The sequence below is a fragment of the Ctenopharyngodon idella genome, chromosome 16 (genome assembly GCF_019924925.1).
Source record: "Ctenopharyngodon idella isolate HZGC_01 chromosome 16, HZGC01, whole genome shotgun sequence".
NCBI classification, from domain to species: domain Eukaryota; kingdom Metazoa; phylum Chordata; class Actinopteri; order Cypriniformes; family Xenocyprididae; genus Ctenopharyngodon; species Ctenopharyngodon idella.
Genome location: NC_067235.1, coordinates 8,331,102 through 8,351,020, shown reverse-complemented (window position 1 = coordinate 8,351,020; position 19,919 = coordinate 8,331,102). Strand labels below are relative to the sequence as shown.

The 19,919-nt window shown below is 34.6% G+C and overlaps 2 protein-coding genes across 7 annotated transcripts in view; both read left to right on the top strand.

Moving 5' to 3' along the window:
• taf2 (TAF2 RNA polymerase II, TATA box binding protein (TBP)-associated factor) overlaps positions 1 to 12,193 on the top strand; it is a 72,689-nt gene extending 60,496 nt beyond the window's left edge. For 2 of the 5 annotated variants that reach the window (XM_051865308.1, XM_051865306.1), the window contains exons 23-26: positions 3,476 to 3,684; positions 10,457 to 10,615; positions 10,754 to 10,856; positions 11,142 to 12,193. In XM_051865308.1, coding sequence (XP_051721268.1) covers positions 3,476 to 3,684; positions 10,457 to 10,615; positions 10,754 to 10,856; positions 11,142 to 11,419 — 749 coding nt within the window. In that variant the 3' untranslated portion in view covers positions 11,420 to 12,193. Of the gene's footprint in view, positions 1 to 3,475; positions 3,685 to 3,974; positions 5,873 to 10,456; positions 10,616 to 10,753; positions 10,857 to 11,141 lie in introns of those variants that run through there. The other 3 variants (XM_051865309.1, XM_051865307.1, XM_051865310.1) reach the window with 3 other exon arrangements.
• Positions 12,194 to 12,953: 760 nt separating this feature from the next.
• The window catches only part of enpp2 (ectonucleotide pyrophosphatase/phosphodiesterase 2), a 44,694-nt gene continuing 37,728 nt past the window's right edge, over positions 12,954 to 19,919 (top strand). For both annotated transcript variants that reach the window (XM_051865318.1, XM_051865317.1), the window contains exons 1-6: positions 12,954 to 13,118; positions 13,593 to 13,695; positions 15,988 to 16,143; positions 16,630 to 16,755; positions 17,827 to 17,887; positions 18,325 to 18,422. In XM_051865318.1, the coding sequence (XP_051721278.1) occupies positions 13,101 to 13,118; positions 13,593 to 13,695; positions 15,988 to 16,143; positions 16,630 to 16,755; positions 17,827 to 17,887; positions 18,325 to 18,422 (562 nt within the window). In that variant the 5' untranslated portion in view covers positions 12,954 to 13,100. The remainder of the gene's footprint in view (positions 13,119 to 13,592; positions 13,696 to 15,987; positions 16,144 to 16,629; positions 16,756 to 17,826; positions 17,888 to 18,324; positions 18,423 to 19,919) is intronic.

Below are 19,919 nucleotides of genomic sequence, written 5' to 3'. Positions count from 1 at the left end.
TTGTGGCAGAAATAATTGAATGCTTTTACATTATTCATTTCAGGGTTCATGCAAACTTTTGAGAGTGAAATTCAAGGACTTTTCAAGGACTTTTTAAAGTGCTTCACACTTTTTCCAGCACTTCAAAGCGCTAAATATTATCCAATTTTAATGTTATTTTTAATGTCATGATTTGTAAAACTAAAAGTTTAAAGATAAAGGAAAACTAACACTTCTAGGCAAACAAACACTTTAAAAAAAAAAAAAAAAAAAAAAGAAAAAAAAAAAAGACATGAAATTACCACTAGATGGCGGCAGAGGAGTACCTATTCACTCCCTAATACAGTGGTTCCCAAACTAGGGGTAAGTGAAGTGACAGAAGGGGGTATGTGAACAAAATGCTGAGTCTTGCCATTCATTTAATACTACTCTACCTTTAAAATATCATAAAAACCGAGCATGTATTTCTAACTGGCAAAATGCCATAAATACGTACATGACATCTAATCAAATTACCTCATCTTTCGTGTTCAAAACTGACTGCATCCACACAAGCAGCGTGCATATGACAGATTGCCTGGAGAGTTTAGCTGCCTTAATGCCTTAGCAAATCACGCTACATACTGCCGTTCTCAACAGTGCACCTTTGTAAAAATGGGGATTTAACACTTACTCACATGAAGAACAAATATAGACACAGATAGTGGATTGAGATCGATTTAAGACTCAAACTTTCTTTGGTACAAAAACACCATGTGTGAGTTCTTGTATTTAATGTTAATAACGAGCAAGAATGCAATTGTTGCCAAATATCCACATGACTGCAATCACATTGATTACTATACAACAGGTATAAAAAAAACAAAAAAAACATACATTTTATACACAGTACTGTCAGTATTTATTTTACAACAAAATAATAGTTCCAACGAAAGCCACAGCAGAACTACAGCACACATCGGTGTTTCAAGTCAATCATTCAATGATTCATTCATAAATACAGCTAGTTGCTTCGTTACTGAATGAATGAATAAATTACTCAATGACTCGCTCATTAAGACAGTGACTTACCGCCACCTACTGGCGGTTTTAGTTTAATATTTAAAAGTATCACTTAGTTTTTACCATTATTGAATATTTCTCTATTGAACATTTTTATTTAAAACATGATTTAAGTTTTTCATAAAAGAAAAAAAAATGCACTGGAAAATCAATTCATGGGGCAAATATTGTCCCTTAATGGAAAAGGTATAACTGCAGTTTAAGTGGAAGAGAGGGGGTACGCAGAAGGATGGTAAAACCCCTCAGGGGTTACTTCACTCTAAAAAGTTTGGGAACCACTGCCCCTAATATATGGAAAGGTAGGAAAAGTCAAAGTCTCATGAAAAACAAAACTTTGAATTGTGAATGAATTATACAGAAAGCAAGTAAAGAGTGATTATATTCTTTTGTAATCACTGACGCTGTCGGTCAGTTCAGTATGGTACATTTAAGAGTAGAATATTTACATTTTTTTCCTATAAAAATTGTTTTTGCACGTTACTGTTGATAAGTTAACTTTATCTGCATCTCAATTCAAGCTCAGTGCTTTACTGTCAAATTTTCAATAAATAAACATGTAATATTATTAGTAACTGCACTTATTAATGCAAAACAATAGAAATATGATTACATTATTTATGATTAAAAAAATAATAATAATAAAAAACAGACTCTGGAGCCACCTTCTGCAGAACTTAGTCTTACCAGTGCCACTGCTCTCAAATGTTAGTCTGGAGCCCTGCTTAAGTATATTTGATTGTGCTAAAGTGGAAGTATTGAAAGCATACTTTAGGTACACTTTAAATATCTTTCATTTAAAGACTGATATTATACAAAGATCATACAATCCTGATTAAATAGTGATATTAAAACACTTTTTAGGCATAATATTAAGAAATGTGCATTGTGAAATTAAGAAATACTCCAAATAAAGTTTAATTTTATATCAGTAAGTCTTAAGTAATGTCAATAAATATGTTAATGGATTTGAAGTATACTTAGTATGAAATAAATATATATGTCCTGACATTTAGCGAACCCCTCTGCCAATATGCATTGAACATACTGATCTGTTATGCAACCCTCAAGGTGGTTTGTTTTAAAAAGTTTTTTACATGTATTTATCCTCAGAATGTTAGGGCATCTTTATGTACAGATGATACATTTAAATTCTGGTTCTCTACTGGTAAGGCAGTATTGGCCTGCCCTGATACACAAAAGTAAGTTTTGAAAGCAGCTATTTAATACTATTGAACCCACAGTGCTTTATAATCTGCTTTTGATTATTGGGGGCTCTTCTTAGGAACTGACATAAATCTGTTTTTTACAACCATTGGCAGTGGTTCTTAAATCAAAGGCTCTTAAAGAGCTGCTGCTGCTGTAGTGAGCAGTTTCTTTGTTTGTTTTCTGACAGGGAGGCCTTGTTCTGCTCTCATTGTGTTAAAACACACTTCTGTTCATTCAGGGTTTGTAGCCACTCTTGGCAGTACAAGTGCTGAGCCATTGCCAGCTGTGATGAAAGTCAGTTCTCATAAATTTAGTTTGAAGAGTTTGTAGAACTTTAATATTTAACCCCATGATCTTCTTTCTCAGTTCATACCCTGGTTTCTCCAGTGAATTTTGCAGTTACATAAATCCTGTCATTTTGTTACACATGACTTATCCAAGAATTTTGATCCTTATTTTATCCAAAATGCATGGCTTGATCTCTTTCTCTTGTTTGTTTGTTTGTTTTTGTTGTTTTTGTTGTTGTTGTTTTTTTGTTTTTGTCTTTAATTTCAAAAACAGCACATGAAAATTGTGCTAGAATAAAATAAAATAAATAAAATTAACTGAATGTTCACTTTGTATAGACAGGCCTTGGTGTTGCATAAAGTTTAGTGCGTAATTTGCTTTAAATCCAATTGTGAACTCTGCATATTGGAAATAATCGCCACAAACATTTCTCTCTGTAGATCATGCTTCTCTAAAGTGGTGCATTGCCACAGAGAGAGGGATTTCTGATTAGGGACTGAATTTCCTCACACTTTGTGAATATGTAAATTTGTTATTCCATGGCATTGCTGAATTCATGATTTTGATTGGTTGACAGATATTCTAAGGTGTTGATTAATTTTCTATGACTGCAGGTTATGTAGTAGTTCCAGGTTTGTTGATCACATTACAGTTCTATGCCAAATTTTTTTCTAAACTTGGAAGCAAGATACTTAAGTAGTTACTTAGGTACTTAATCAGGGGTGTAAAGAAGTAGACCTACACACACGAATATTTTAGGAACAAAAACCTAAAAGATGTCACAACACACAGATATAATATACAGAATAATTTATTCCAGACTACTGAATTATGTACACATCATGCTTGCATTATTACGATAGGTGTGAGCTAGTTTTCACTAAATCAACAGTCTGAAAGTTTTTGTTTGCAAATCTCCATGTCTTTGTATGTGTCGCAGGTACCTGTCATGATTGGCGTTTGCGATGTGATGCCGTAAATCTGTACTACACTCTGTTTGGGCTGACCCGACCCTCCTGTCTGCCGTTGCCAGAGTTGGGTCTCGTGCTGAACCTGAAGGAGAAAAAAGCTGTTCTCAACCCCACCATCAAATCTGAGCAGGGCCCTGGTGGCCCTGAGGTGACCTCGAACATTACCTTCACCAGCGCTGTAAGCATCTCACTTAAATTCTTAAATTTCTCTGTTAAAATTGAATTTCCTTATGCTGTGATTGGTGAACTTCATCGCACCACATCCACATCCTCCCCCATAGTGTGTGACCCCTGTGTTTTGATGCTCAATACAAGATATTTAGAAAAACTAGCAGCAAGTTGAGAATAATTAAGATGAACAAACCAAAACTCATTCAATCATTCAGGCACCTTATTAAAATTTAACTTCAGCCATGTATTTCTAATAGTTTTTTTTTTTTTTTTTTTTTTTTTTTGACGGGTATGCAGTTAGGTGCAGTTTGTCTACATCCAGGGACAGAAAAAAATTGGATGGTCTTACTCGACAACAATATCTGTCATGAGTTAAGAGCACACCTCTGTGATTTACATACGTGCATCATGCCGGGTTCAGACTACACAATATTTGTGTCTGTTACGATAGTCACTGTGTCAGATTATGTGATTTTGACTTCTAAATTCTTGTTGTGTCATGGACAAAAAACATGTTAGGCCACACTTTGCTTCCCGACTAATCATTGCTTGCCATCATTAGGCTTGCTGTGATAGTCATGTTACCAGGGTTGTGGCTAAACACTTGCCCACCATTTTGATTTTTTATAGTAATAAAAATAATTTTGTTTAGTTAGAAAACAGACACTACAATTAAAAACTGAACGCTTCTGCTTAATGCAGCATGAACTGAATAAGAGCCACAGCACAAATCAGCAGCAGGAGACAGATTTCATTTATCACATGACGAGAGGTACTAGCTGACTGACAAGACAGTGGTGGATTTGGTTTTAAAGCGAAATGTAAAAGCGCCTATTTGGCAATATTTTGGATTTAAACCCAGTGCTAATAGGGAATCTGCTAAGGGTTAGTTGTGTTTTTCTTTAAGAATAATCGTGAACCCACCAGTCAAGCAATTGCCGCCGCAGAATTGCCACTAAATCGAAAGTAAACTAAAGTGAAAGTAAAATGCGCACAGCCGCACAGGCATTCATAATGGTGCATGTCCACTGGCGTGGAGCGTGAAGCTTGACTTCCATAGGAATGAACTGAAAACGCTCACATGAGGCAAATTAGCAATTTAAAAGCGGGGTGCAAAAGAGGGAAAACATCAGTGTCACAGATGTGACTAGTTGTGTGATATCAAAAAAAAATTAAACTTGCTAGTCTTTCTGTCGGGACGGTGTAAAGCATCACAGACGCTGTGTTGGTTGTTGTCCTCTGTGGCACACTATACGAGATAAAATGATCAATTCTTGTGTCCTGACGCCCATTGTCAATTATGAATCACCACAAACCCTATGTCAAATGATTTGTGCCAAAATCAGGCTGATGTCGTGTATGAACCCGGCATAAAGTGGCAGGTAGAGGAAAATGTTGACGTTATGAATGGGGCGATTTTAAATCTTGGCCTTTCAGAAGGGTGGAAAACAAAAGCTCTTTTATAAACCATTTTAAAATGGGCAGTTAATTTTGAGATATGAAATTGGCAGGATGTTTTCTTTATCATGAACATTTTGATTTTCTGCTTTATGACCCCTTTGAAGTTTTAGGTAAGTTTAGATTGTAGTTATACAGACTTTTTGTTTTGTGTATAATGAAATGCTTCACCATGACATTCAGCACACATCTTGTTTTCTGTTGGCTACACAACAGAATCAACACAGAGAATGTATCAGTGTAAATGTGCCCTTCACTACCTATGATATCCCTTAAACCTTGTATGTGGTTTGGTAGTTGATAGAAAGAAAAAAAGGCCCCTGATGGAGCAACTGAAAGAAATAAATTCATAAATGTACTTTTTCCCATTTTTATTTTTTTGTATTTTTATTATTTGGTCCCACTTTATATTAGTTGCCTAACTACTGCTGTTTGTACTTGCATTAAAAAAAATGTTACATCCCTTGTAATGTTACAAAGTTTTTATTATAATTTGGGGCTAGGGGAGATTGGGAAAATAACATTTAAAAGGTGTGCGTGTGTATATCAAGTGGTAACCTCCCCCAGTTTCTCTTGAAGCCAATACGGAAGTGACTTAAACTGCGATTTATTGACTGGCTGCTAAGGACAGGCTCCAAAAGAGAGCAGAATCTCATTGAATCCCATGTTAAAATGGCCAACTTTACAGCAGGAAAAAAAACATGTTTACAGCCTGAATCAAATTGTGGTTTTGGTCTATACAGCTAATTTTGCCCTTCATGAAAACTTTGAGGGGGGGTAAATTTTTTATAACTCATCCGTTTAAATTATATTAAGCCTTCTGCTTAAAAGTTCTGCATAATTAAGGGCGTGGTCACTTGAGTGACAGGTTTGCCGCTGCTGTCTGTGAGCCATCATGTTACCTCAGCTAATTCCAGCTGCTGAATTATAAAATAATAATATATACAATTATAAAATAATATGGCTTGCTGCGTTAATGGTCGAGACACGAGGCAGATGTGCGTCTGTGTATATGTGCACGCATGCGGAAGATAAACAGAACACACGTTGTTGGATCGTGGCATTAGCTAAAAGTTTTGTTCCTGAGTCTGAGATTTACTACAGTGACAATGGCGGGAGGATATAAAACTCCGACAGCACTGCTTGGATATTTAACTGCTGCATTTTGAAAAATTATACTTTGGACGCGGACTCATTTGTTTGTGAGATATATACGATCATATACAGTTTTACAACAGAAACGCTGCTCAGGTTGCATAATTTCTTGAAGAACGATGATAGAGAACAGATCATTCAGAAGAAATGTGATGCAAACAATGGATAATATATCAATATTTCATGGATTTAACGCTTTTGTGGACAAAAAGTACTGATTTTTGTTTTTCAATGGACACTCATGGACATTTTACCCAAGTGCAAAGGATTGGATTCATCTTGCAATCTCTATTTCATTATAAAGGTATGAAGTCCCGTTTGATTTTTCATGTTGTTATTTGCACACCCAACACAAATTACAATTACTGGTGCTGGAGCATCTAAATCGTAAAAAAGACACCGTATATTGACAGTAAACATTTAGAACTTTCAAATGATATAACTTATCTTTATTAATATTTTAGATAGTATCTAAGATAGATAGATAGCTTCTTAGCCTGATAACATGATCACGTCGAGCTAGGCAGGTGTGGTTTCAGTAACCAGGCACCTCAGTTCCAACCACGTCCCGCCTCTTTGCCCATTTTCAGTTATCCGGGAGTGACGCGCTGCTAAGATGGCAGCGGCCTCATTTTCACTTCAAAAATGCTCTTCAGAAATCTACGGGTCACGTCACGGACACTACATCCATATTTTTTTACAGTCTATGGTGTATATGCAAGAATGATGGCAGGCGAAATGTTGTGTATAAATATAACATGTATAAAGAAAATAAACATAACAAAACACAGCTACCTAGTTATATAATCTAAACTACCTGTCAAAAGAAAAATGTAGAAAGAAAAAGATCTTCAGCGTAATAACACCCCAACTAGACTACGCTATCTAACAAATAAGCAAAAACATACAGAGGTTGGTACTCCTAAGCCTAGTGTGTCTATTGCAGAAGAGAAAAATCCTACGTGTTGCACAATGCATGTCGCGTGACACATTTACCTGCTCACACCTTCCCAGCCTCACACACTGGTGAAAACTGACAGTAAAACCGTACACTGTACAAGCACAATAACAAAGGACTTTCAAACAAATATTCATCACACATACAGTATACAAAAAAATCTCAGACAATATTCACAAAACTATAGCAACAGGGAGCGTACAAGCAAACAGCAAAATGGGCAAAAAAATGAGAGAAAAGCTGGCAGCGCGGAGGAGATACGAGTATTTAAAGAGGCCGGTGTAAGGTGATTGGCAAAGTGAACCAGGAGGGCATCATCTTTGGTGGTGAATGACAGGAAACAGAACCAATGGAAACTGAAACAAACACAGAAAAACAGAAAACACACAAAACAGAAAACACACAAAACAGACTACCCACAACACGCATTCCTCCGTATGCTCTTAACAGATACAATGTACTTATTTGGTTTATTTTGTATTGCAAAACACTTGCTGCCATTGAAGAGGAATACAGGTTAGGTTAGGTTTGTAGTATGGTTAGGTTTAAGGGTGAGTTAAGAGGTAGGATCAACAATTACAGATGAAATTGCATGCAAGTATTTTTTAAAATACGTTAATTTATTTATTTATTTATTTTTTAAACACCTTAAATTTATAGTAATTAACGCAGCATCTGTTTCCGGCATCCTTTGGCTAGCATTACATTATATGATCATGCTATAACTCATTCAAGTGCTTTTAAACCATTCAAGCGCAAAAAGACGCAAAAGAGAACTCAAATATATACTGGCACAATGTCTGTGAAGCGGCTCTCTGTGTTCACTCACCCGAAAGGCGCACACAAAAAGCCACTCAAGACATTGCGGCAGTACCGCATTATTAGTTTTATTTTTTGTTTTTTATTCGCTTTGGTACTATTTTCACATGTAAGGTGTACATTTTCAAAACTCTTTTTACAAAACTCCAAACTGAACACACTTGTAACACAGCTAGTCATTCTTTCAAAACCTGATCTCATGCTTTCATTCTAGTTGTACATATTTTCATTCTACATAATCACTGTTTCAAAACACAAGATCGTTGTGATATGTAATGAGAACATTTGGTTTAATCACCAAAACACAACAATATGATCTTTCAATTTAGTACTTTTAACAAACATTCAATAGCAAGCACTGCAATATACATTTTTCAAATAACCCTTGTTACTGAAATAATTACAGTAACACATGCTACAGATGACACATTAGAAAATACACTAACATTATCTAACTTATGTAACTGAATCCATATTGTTTGTAATAGTAGGCTATCTATCCAGTGTGTTATCAAAAGGCGTGGTGAAGGTACACTCTAAAAAAAAAAAAATGCTGGGTTATTTTAAACCCAGCAGTTGGGTTAAATGTTTGCCCAACATGCTGGCCAGTTTTATTTAACCCAACTACTCCTTAAAAATTACTTTATGGATGGCTTAAAATGAAAACAGGTTGGAATTTGAAAATCACACAATTACTAGAGGCAACAATAATAATCAAAAGGTGTACATTTATTAATAAGCAATTTAATAAATGTTTGTCTATTTATTATTCATTAAACTTAATTATAAATGTTCATTTATTAAACATATTAATAAATGTTCATTTCCTACATACTTTGGGTTCATTTTAAGCAGTGACTTGTAAATGATAGTTGAGTTAAATAAAACCACCCAGCAGGTTAGGCAAACATTTAACCCAACCACTGGGTTTGTCCATTTTCAGCCCAGCTTGGGTTGTTTTTAACCCAGCATTTTTTAGAGTGTATGATATTGCCATGAGGTTTTGTGCTAGACCAGAGTTTGCTGCCAATACAGTACATGTTCTTACTGTACCATATGACTGAATCTGTAGTTTACCTTTATAAGAGTGTGTGGCTATCTCTACCATGGTAATCTGTTTACAGTATCGCATGACATACATACTGTAATGCAAAATGCTGTATTTGATGCCATCTGTCTCTCTTCTTTGATGCATCCCTGATCAATCTGATGTTATATACTCATTGACTATTTCCCTGTTTTTCCTTGTACTCTATCCTGCCCCCATAACATAGGAAGACCATTACCACACTCACACTTTGAACATAGTGGTTATAATCTAAGATAAATCGCTTATAATGTAAAAAGAATTTGTTACTTTTGGTTATCTGTATTGGATATTGCAAACAAAGTAGAATCTATGTCTATAGAATCTGTATCTATAATAATCTGTAGATGAAGGCTACCAAATGATTCATTGATAAGCCATTAAGTTCATTTGGATTAAATAATAGACAAATGTATTAAATTGAATGAAAATAGATGTAAATGAAAAGTTTGATAGTAATAGCATTATGAAAGGCAGTTACTGTGAATGAAACATTTATATAGATGAAACACTTATTTTGTGTAGTGAAAAGGATACTTTCTGATTTTGTGTATTGTACTAACAGAATAGAACATATGCTGAAATGTTTGGAAAAAAAGTGCACTTTTTGTGATCTGTTGTGATATTAGTACTAAGAGTTTTGAAAATTTACCAATTGCTTGTGAAAATTGCATCAAAGCAAAACCGTAATAACAGGAAGTACCGCCCGTTATTGGCGAGTATCCTCGTAAGCACAGTCTTAAACAAGTTAAAAAGCCTTAAATGGCCATAAGGAGCTGTGAAAACATCGAATGCAGGTCAGATCCACGTCATGTTTGTCAGGTCTTAATCTTAAAATTACAACATCAGGTTTTCAGATGAAGAACAAATTTAAAGTTCTGAAATCAAACCTTAGAAATTCCGACAAGAAAACTTGGCCTTAAATTTTTTAGAATAGTCAAACTGAGCATTTTAGTCAATCATAGAACTACTACAAGGCAATCCAGTTACCAATTTGCCAGTTACTTCATAGCTCCAATAACCACATTCCTTAGGAGGGTTTTTCTTTCTTTCTTTTTTTTCCATTCAAAAATACAGTCTCACTGACTGCTGCTGATGGGTTTTGGACACAGCCATAGTCACTATGCTGCCTAAAGATGGCTATAAATAGTAAAGCATATGCTTTATTTTTAGTCTTAGGTAGTTTAAAAGATACCCAAACCAGAATGCTTGAGGAATGTTAATACCCTTAAAAACCCATGAAGTGTTATCTACTTATTAAACATAATATTCATTCTTTTTTCCTCTATTAATCATCCTCAGCTGGAGGAGGAGCATGTTATCATGGAGCCAGCATTGAGTGGTGTGGCCATGGCCCCACAGGGTTTAAAGAGGAAGGCAGAGACTCCATTAGGTTCATCCCCTGAACCTGGACAAGTTATGCAAGAGGAACCCAGTGCTAAAGCATCTGTGAAGAGCAGAGTGAGTGATCCGAAATGAATATGCTTATGTTACAACACAGTTACAATTAGATCGATGTTACCATAAAAAAATAAATATATAGCTTAATTTTGCACTGTAATGTTGTAGTGTACTGTAATGTTTTTCAACTTCTGTCAGTTTCCCACCCAGGAGGAGGAAGATATTGATATGGACACAGTTCATGACAGCCAGGCATTCATCTACCACCATCTGAACATGTTGGAAAGACCTTCAACTCCAGGCATGACAAGACAAATTGTTGCAAACATCTATTAAGTTGAATAAGTATGATCTATAAGTCGATAGATATTAGCCCCTTTCACACATACAGTCTTTACTGGTAAATTACCCTTTAGAAATCATATGTAAACAGAACCTTTTCAAAAACATTTTTTTATATATATATATATATAAATGGTTACAGAGCTGTTTACAGAGATGTGTATTGACAGGAAAACTCAATCTGGTAATTTAGCGGCTTTAATGTGTTTTGTGCTGCTTTAACTTTTCTCTCACTATTCCATAGGGAAAGAACCATCTTCAGTAGAGCAAGCCATTTTGTCTATGCCAGGAACACCCATGCCCACATTGAGCAAAGACAGCACATCCTCCAAACATGGAGATCACCACCACCACCATCATCATCATCATGAGCACAAGAAGAAGAAGAAGAAGCACAAACACAAACATAAACACAAACACAAGCATGAGAGTAAGGACAAAGATAAAGACAGAGATTCTCACGCTTTTAGTAACAGCCCTGCCAGTGGCCGCTCCATTCGTTCTCCATCTCTATCTGACTGATAGTGATGTCAGGCAGCAGTACTCCTGACCAACATTGAAATACACATTTTGAGCATTTGCTCTAAAGACTGGATTGTCATGTCACCCAACATGCAATAGGTCAGTAGTTCATTCAAAAATGAAAATTCTTTCATTTAAATCAATGACAATGTTCATGTTGATTTAACTAATCCTTTAAATCATTTCTTATTACTACTTGTTTACTACTATAATTTCTTATTAATACTTGTTTCCAGTCTCTGTAACAACCTAACATGCAGTACACGAAAAAAGGAAAAATTTGTTCCGCAGTGTCATCTGACCACACGTAACACTGACTGGTTTATGGCCTGGTTTAACAGCACACACACAGATTCACTGACTCACCATCCAGGACCACTAGGGTTAAGTCTGGCCGCTGTATCTCAAGATAAATGTCAACATTCTGAAAGTACTTTTATGAGGGAACATTTCACTCTGTGGGCTCTATGGTTAACTTACTGTGAGCAATCTTTTAAATGGGAAATATATTCAAGGGTTAGTTGAATACTGTAAATGTAAGCAGTATTTTTCACTGGGCTTCACTGTTTGTTTGTTTTTTTTTTTTTTTTGGAAAGTATAAGTTAAGCCATAAGTAATTTTTACCAGTTTCACATCTACACCCCAGCCTGTTTTTATTTCACCATTGTAGGATTTTTATCATTCAGTACTGCAATTACTAAGTTTTTTTTTATTCACTGATGTTTTGTTTGTTTTTTATATTGTATAAATCCATAAAGAGATTTTGTTAAATAAGCTTTGTATCTTTGTTTTTGTTGTCCAAGGGGGAAAAAACAAACAAAAAAAACTGATCTCCGTTTTGATAAATAGGTTAAAATGTCATTGTCTTAAATATTTCACAGAAGAACATGGTTTGCCCATCTATGCACGTGGTGAGGAACTGGTCTTCCTAGTGAATGTTGTAAGCTTGTTGAAATTAGTGTTTGGAAAGCATACTAGGAGTACCCTGATATTAAGATCAAAATACAAAATTTAGCAAAGCTGAATTTCCTAGCTAGATAAAATGTCCCTGCATGATCAATGTCTCCATATGCAAAATGTGTGTAGTTCACAATCAGTTTCTATTTTTCAAATCATTGTGGAGTTTCACAATGTTTGTCAAAACATGTAAATCAGTATCCCGGATAATTACAAAAAAATGTCCCATGTTCTGTTATGATTTACTTTCTTGATTGTTTGGGGGCCTATAGGCCATTATGATGTTATTTTTCTAAAACTATTATTTTTCCTTCAGATGTTTCCAATCATTTCTGACCTACTGTAACTACAAAACAATTTTGGGCCCAAAAATAACATGTTGAATAAAAAACCAATCGGACAACTAGTACTGGTATAGTTTGAGAACCAATAAGAATTTGCGATGGACATTTTGAAAGTTGTCATTTAGTTTATAATTATTTGTCATTAAAGTCAAGTATAAGTAAAAAGTCTGCTTGATATTTTAATGCAAAGTGTTTTGGGGGCTGTTAAAAGGGGGAATGGGGTCTCTCAGTGTAATTCGTCACGGGTTTGCCAGATGTGACGTTAGTTCATGTTTCCTGGAGTGTATTGGTTGAGGGTAAAGTAAACATGTGAATCTAGTGCCGTGGTTTAAGTACTCACTCAGTGTTGCAGTGAGACAGGGACCAGACACACATCTACCATGCTGCAACTGAAATGGGTACGGTAGGTTTTTGTGTTCTCTTTATAATGAGAGTTATACATTTAGCGGACTTCTCTATTACATATAGATATGATTAAATAATACGCCTTGATCCTAAAGCATTAACGCTATTTTATTGTATACAAGATTCTTTTTCTTTTCTTTGCATGAAAACTTTTGAAAGGTAGCTTTATTGGAAGCTGAAAATACAAATACATTCGACTGCTTTGATTTGCTGTTTGAAACCCTCTCAATTTCTCTTGGTCGCAGACAAAGCAAAAAGTCTATGCTATTATGCATTATGTTATTTCTACCGTCCTATAGGCCTATGTTGATAGAAATGTGAAATTAACTGACGGGCGTTTTAAATTTACAAATTTCTGCAACCTCTACTACCTCTTACAGTCATAGTTTGAATGAGTCTGCTTTACTGCTATATCTGTACCAATGTATTCTCAGTTATGTCTTCTCTCACGGTGTATTTGTACGCAGGTATTCTCCGTTATGTATCTTCTCTCGCGGTGCACTGTGTGTGAGGCTTATGTGGTCAGGCGGTCCGATAAGGCAGGATCATCAGATGAGTCTTTCTCTGGATGTAGGTTTATACTTCTTCAGAATTTATTTCATACATTATACATATATGGGCCTACATTATAGATTCGGTGGCCTTTGTATCTCCAGTAGCTTAAGTATCTTGATATTAGCCTGCTGCTTATATTGAACAATATATACCCCATGACTTGTGTATACCCCATTTTACATTGTTTTAGTAATGATTGTATTATTTTTTTTTCAATTATTAAATTTAATTTAACAATTATATTAAAGCGTTTTTTAAGCTTGTCCCTCGATTTAGTGTCCACAGTTATTTTGGACTACTTTCCCTTCGAATGAAAGTTAGAAAAATTAAATTATATATCATAGAGCAGTTATCACTTCTTTGGAGGGAAAACAAGTTGTGAAAGTGAGTGAGATCCTCTATTTTAATTGTCTATTTTTACTAATTTTATCTTTCAAATTTGATGTGGTCAACCTCAATATGTCCACTCTGTTAAATGGAAATATGAAGAAAAAAAAAAAAAAACCCAGAAAAAACAAAACAAAAAACATGCAGTTCTTTACTTGATAAACCTTTTATGTTGCTTAGACATGGTACAGTGGCTGATTTAGGTCAGAATTTTCACTCTGTAAGTGTCCACCCTGTTAAATCAGAAGACCTAACATTGTGGGCAGTGAGTATATAGTGATTGTAAAAGTAATTTATGTTAAAAGTTGAAGAAGTAGTGTATTTAATATTTTTTCGTAATGTGTTACATATTGTTTCCTATCAAGTTCAAACTAAAGTAATATTGTAACTGGTTGTATGTGAGAGATAGGAAATCATCCATCCATCCATTCTTTATACCACTTGTCCACCTTGTTATTACTTTTTCCACCTTGTTAAGCAGTTTTTTTGTTTGTTTGTTTGTTTGTTTGTTTGTTTGTTTGTTTTTTACAATAATTTCATAAAATCAGAAGAAAAAAAAACCTAACAATTCAATGACAATTAATTTTTTGGAGTGTCAATAATGTAGTACTTTAAAAGGTTATCAAAAATGTCTTTTAGGCATTTGTATCTGAAAATGAAAAATGTAAAATGATGCATTTGTGAGAAAGTAAGTACAATTCATATAAGATAAATAGATAGATAATGCCAATAAATTAGAATCATAAGTATTTTAAACTGTTGTTCATTTGTCACTATCAGGGTGGACATTTTTGATCTTCCATTTCATTTATTTTGTTTAATAAACAGGTAATTTTATTTATTTATTTTTCAAATGTTTTACATCACCCTATCATGATTACACAAAAATTTATTTTAAATTGGCACTCAAAGTTCATCAAATCAAAGTTTGATTTTCTAAACTTTATGATGTCCAAAAGGCACTGAAAACCAGGAATGGCCCATATAGATTCAATTTGTGATTGTATACTCAATATGTACTCAGTATTATTTATTTATTTACTGTATTTATTTTGCTGATTTAAAAATACATATGAAGTAATAAACAAAATTTCATGTTCAGTCACATGAGATAGGGACCCAAAATGTCAGTGTTCTAATGTAGAAAAATCTGTTCCTATTAAAGTGGGTCACCCCCTCAAGGGTGCTGCCACACTGGCATTACTTTTAGGTTGACTTGTTAAAAGCATGTATGTAATAGCTTCATGTGTTCAGCCCGTGTGAAATTATAGAGGTTTTACTCAGGTTGCTTTTGCTGTGTTTTTTGGACAGCAGCACTGTATATTTGGTCTGTTTATGTAGCTAAGGCCAATTCAGCTGATGCCATTCTAAACATGTCAAGACTGTTTCTGTAGCCTCGCTTATATAATTTAGTCGAGCTGGAACGAAAGGAAATCATTTGACCTTGCATTATTCAGTATTCAATGATTTATTGTTCATTCTGCAATTTCATAGCATCATTTATTTGTTTAAATGTTCCCGTAGAAATGCTTTAATGCATTTTTTTTTTAAATCAAGCCTTCATGTCAGTCAGTTCATGTAGGCTAGTAGTAATGAGCCAGGAACATTTAATGAAACAGCCACTTTCTGTTGCTCTCTCAGCATGGTGATCGAAAATTAAGGAAATATTTGCTTTGCTCTATATAAGACAATATTGAGATGTGCAGAGAACATTTCAGCTCCTTGACCCATTTTTGAAATTTTACAGGTGGGAATGATTGAACTGTATATACATGTTTTCAGCTTCAAAGCAGAGCAGTCTTTGCATATGCATAACAAACTTTTGATTTTGGTGGTGTGTGTTTTTAGATCTAAACTGTCTCTTTAATCTTTATGTTCTATGTCTCTTCTTTTTTCTCTTTTGATCTTTATCCTCCCAAGTTCTCTCTGACCATCCTTTTAACAGCCTATCAGGTTCCTGCAAAAACAGGTGCTTTGAATTAGTGGAAGCAGAACCGCCAAACTGTCGCTGTGACAACCTGTGTAAAACATACGATACGTGTTGCTCAGACTTTGATGAGCACTGCCTGAAAACAGGTAAATCCTATCAGCAAATGTTTCTCTTTTCAGTTAGGAGATACACAGTGGGGTCCAAGGTCTGAGTCTTTATGATGTAAAATGAATTGGAACAATTTTAAATTTTGCACTATTTTGCATTATAGGTCAATAATGAAATAAGCAAATTTGTGATATTGACACCTTACTTGTACAGATGGTCACGTTTCATTGAGTCCACTGAAGCACACAATGCTCTTTGGAACATTCACAAATCATGCTGGATAACATGGATCATCAGGTTTTGCACAAACTTAAGAAATTCTCAAATTCATGATTTCACAAGCTTACAATTCTCAAAATTATGTATTTTTACTTTTGGACCCCGCTGTACTTTTTGTCTTTGTCTTTGTCTAAGGACAGGCTTACGTCAAATTACTTGTGCCAGGCTATACTGTAACTGTTTCCTTTAGTTTTGCATTCTGTTGTTTTTGTTTACAAGAGATGTTTAATTTTTTGTGCTTTCAGCGGGAGGTTTTGAGTGCAGTAAAGAGCGCTGTGGTGAAACTCGTAATGAGCAGCATGCCTGTCACTGCTCAGAGGACTGCATGGCCAAAGGAGACTGCTGCTCCAACTACAGGTCTCTCTGCAAAGGTGGGAGGCTTTCAGAGAGTTTCTGCTAACTGGAAACACAAAAAATGACATGTATTTAATTTCAATGTAATTAGCAGAAAGTTTAGCAGACCTGGTTTAAGGTGGAGGAGACAGACCACTCTTTATTTTTGGCACTTAATTTAAAAGTCCCATTCACATATTGGCAAATACATTGCTGTGCTTTTTTTTTTTTTTTTTAAGTTATTTTAGTCAATTCCCATCATGCTCTTGAGCACTATGTTTTCAAGATTTGCTCCAATGCACTGTAAACTCAAATAAGTTGGCAAAACTCAAAAAAATGGAGGTAATCAGTTACATCAAAATTTTTTAATTAATAAATTTAAAGTTTAATTTAGCAGAACTGGCAGATTTTTATTTTGTACTCATACATTTTTAATTGATTTTAACTTAAAATATTTGAGTAAGCTAATTCATACATTTAACTTAAAATTATCATGTAATCTCAACTAGTGGAAATCTCAACTATTTTTACTAGTGGAAACTTGGCTAGCTTTAACTAGCTAATTCAGTTAATGCTAACTTGCTCATTGGTAACATAATGCTTTGATAGCATTAGCATAGCATAGCAAATGCTGAATTAGTATAGCAATATAGAAAATATATCTGTTCTCAAACTAAGCTCATATTCCACTTGTCACCATGATGGTGAATCCCAGCCAAGTTTCAGTAAAATTTATGTGTCAAAATGAAAAGAAACAAGTTCATAAAAATCAAAACAATGAAACAATACAGATTATTTAAAATGTGTCAGTTTTGTGAATTCAAAAGAAAAAGAAAGTTCTAAATACTCATAAAAGTTAATTTGATTGAACTAATTTGTTTAATTTAAGTTTACTCTATTCAAACCAATTAAGTATTTTGAGCATTAGGGTTTACAGTGTAAGGATTTGATATTTGTCAAACCAGCTACAGTTATAAAAAAAGGTGGTGATGGGTGTGTTTCAGGTGCAACTGTAAAACAAGAGCACCATATTGCCTTGACATTAGACGTGTTTGCATATGTATGGTTGTCACCTGGTGCTTCACTGACTGACTTCCTCTCTCTGTTAGGTGATGTTCCCTGGTTACAGGAAGAGTGTGAAGAGATTAAAAACCATGAGTGTCCTTCCGGGTGAGAGACACAGTTGTGATTTCAGTGACAAACATCACACTTCCCATTCATCCCGCCTTTTATATTCAACATAGGTCAACAACACTCATATCTTCACAACTGTACTTTACATACTAGAAGAAATTGATTTATTTATTTATTTAATGCTGTGAAGTGCAAAACACAGTGGGGTTACGAGATGGATATTGGGCTTCTGTGTGACAAAACACCTATCCAGGAGGACTGCTGGGTGGATTGCATGACAATTAATGTTAATGCATACACATTAAGTGTGACATTTTGAGTCAAAACATATGAATAGTGCCTAAGGAAGGCTGTTATAAAAAGAACATTCAAATAAAAGACCACGTGTCCACTACAAATAAGGAAAAATTTTAGCAACAAATCCTAATTTCATTTTGTTTGTATTTGGTGTGCTAATACTTCTGCTTATCTAGGTTTGTTCGGCCCCCTGTCATCATGTTGTCTGTTGATGGATTTCGTGCATCTTACATGAAAAGAGGAAGCACGGTGATCCCCAATATCGAGAAACTCAGTAAGAACTATGTCTTTTTATTAAAATCAACAAACTGAATATAAATGAACATTGACTAAGCTGTCAATCAGTTACGAAATGTATTACACAATATACAGATTTACTAATCAAATTATTCCAATTACTTGTATATATTAAAATTTCCTAAGGAAAAAAAGCTCCCAAATGAAGTTAATATATTGTTTTGTTTTGTTTACATCTTTGAACATTAGGCACATCACAATTTGATCCAAATTGGTTTTTATTCATATCAGATTCTAGGTCACAATCCTATTCCAAAATGACCCAATGATATGTCTGTTTTTTTCTTATTTAAAACTGAAATTGCTCAACAGTACGCATTGTGTGAGTTGCCACGAACTGGTAATAGCGTATAGTAATGAACATCCAGTGCATCACAGGCCATTGCACAGGTCACTCTTTCTGCTTGAAACTGAGACCATACATCAAGTGCCCTCAACATCAAGCTAAAGCCCATGTTATCCACAACGGATGGGTGAAAATCTTAGGGGTCATTTCTATGTTCTCAGTGTCTTATGCTCCCCAGATTTGTATGGCACATAAAAACACATGAAAAAAGGTCCTATGTTCCCAGGGTGTTAAGAATTATAATTTTAATAGTAAAACACTGTAAAATACTGCTATGGTAAAAACCTGTTAATTGTTTAATGGCAAGATTCCTTACTATATAGTGAAAAACTGTAATATATCTAACAGGACATTTTACGTAATAAAAATACTGTTAAATGTACAGATTTTGTAAGTAATCTTATAATCTATAGTGAAAAAAAATGTAAACTGACATTCCCACAATTCTCTGCGTGACACTTTACATTTGATGGTATTTTGTTTAAATAATTGTTTCTTGTTAATTTTTGTTATTAATTCTGTACATGAGGGTTTTATGGTACATCTTAAGCAGAAGAAGCAGAAGCAGAAGATTTTCAGAAGAAGAAGGTTTATTTCATTATTTTAGTGCCATGTGTGTTACCATGGTGTTGTTTTGTATTTGTATGTATGACACTGTGCACCGTCTATTAGTGATGGGATCATTTTACTTACTTGGATCTTTGAGTCTCGTTCAGTAAAATGAACACATCTTTTTTCAAGTCATTTCGTTTATTTTGTTCATTTCAGCAGAATTTAATTAAAATGTTACATGTTAATAGCTAAATACCCCAACACATCAACATGCAAATGTTGATCACATTTAGAATAAGAAAAAATTATAACGCAGCCAGGGCCAAATGATGAGAAATAGAAATGATTAATTCATTGCTAAGCAGTCTGTTAGGTTAGCTCACCTCACCTCACCTCACCTCCTGATCTGAGTAGTTTGTTTTTTGTCATGTCACATCCCCATAGACTGAAGCTGTGTATTCTGTACCGGAAACAGAAATCATTCGTTCATCTCCCAAGTTTTTGGGTCTGAGTTGTTTATTCATCACGAGTTATGAAAAAGAACCATCATGTCAAAAATTCACAAATTTATAAATT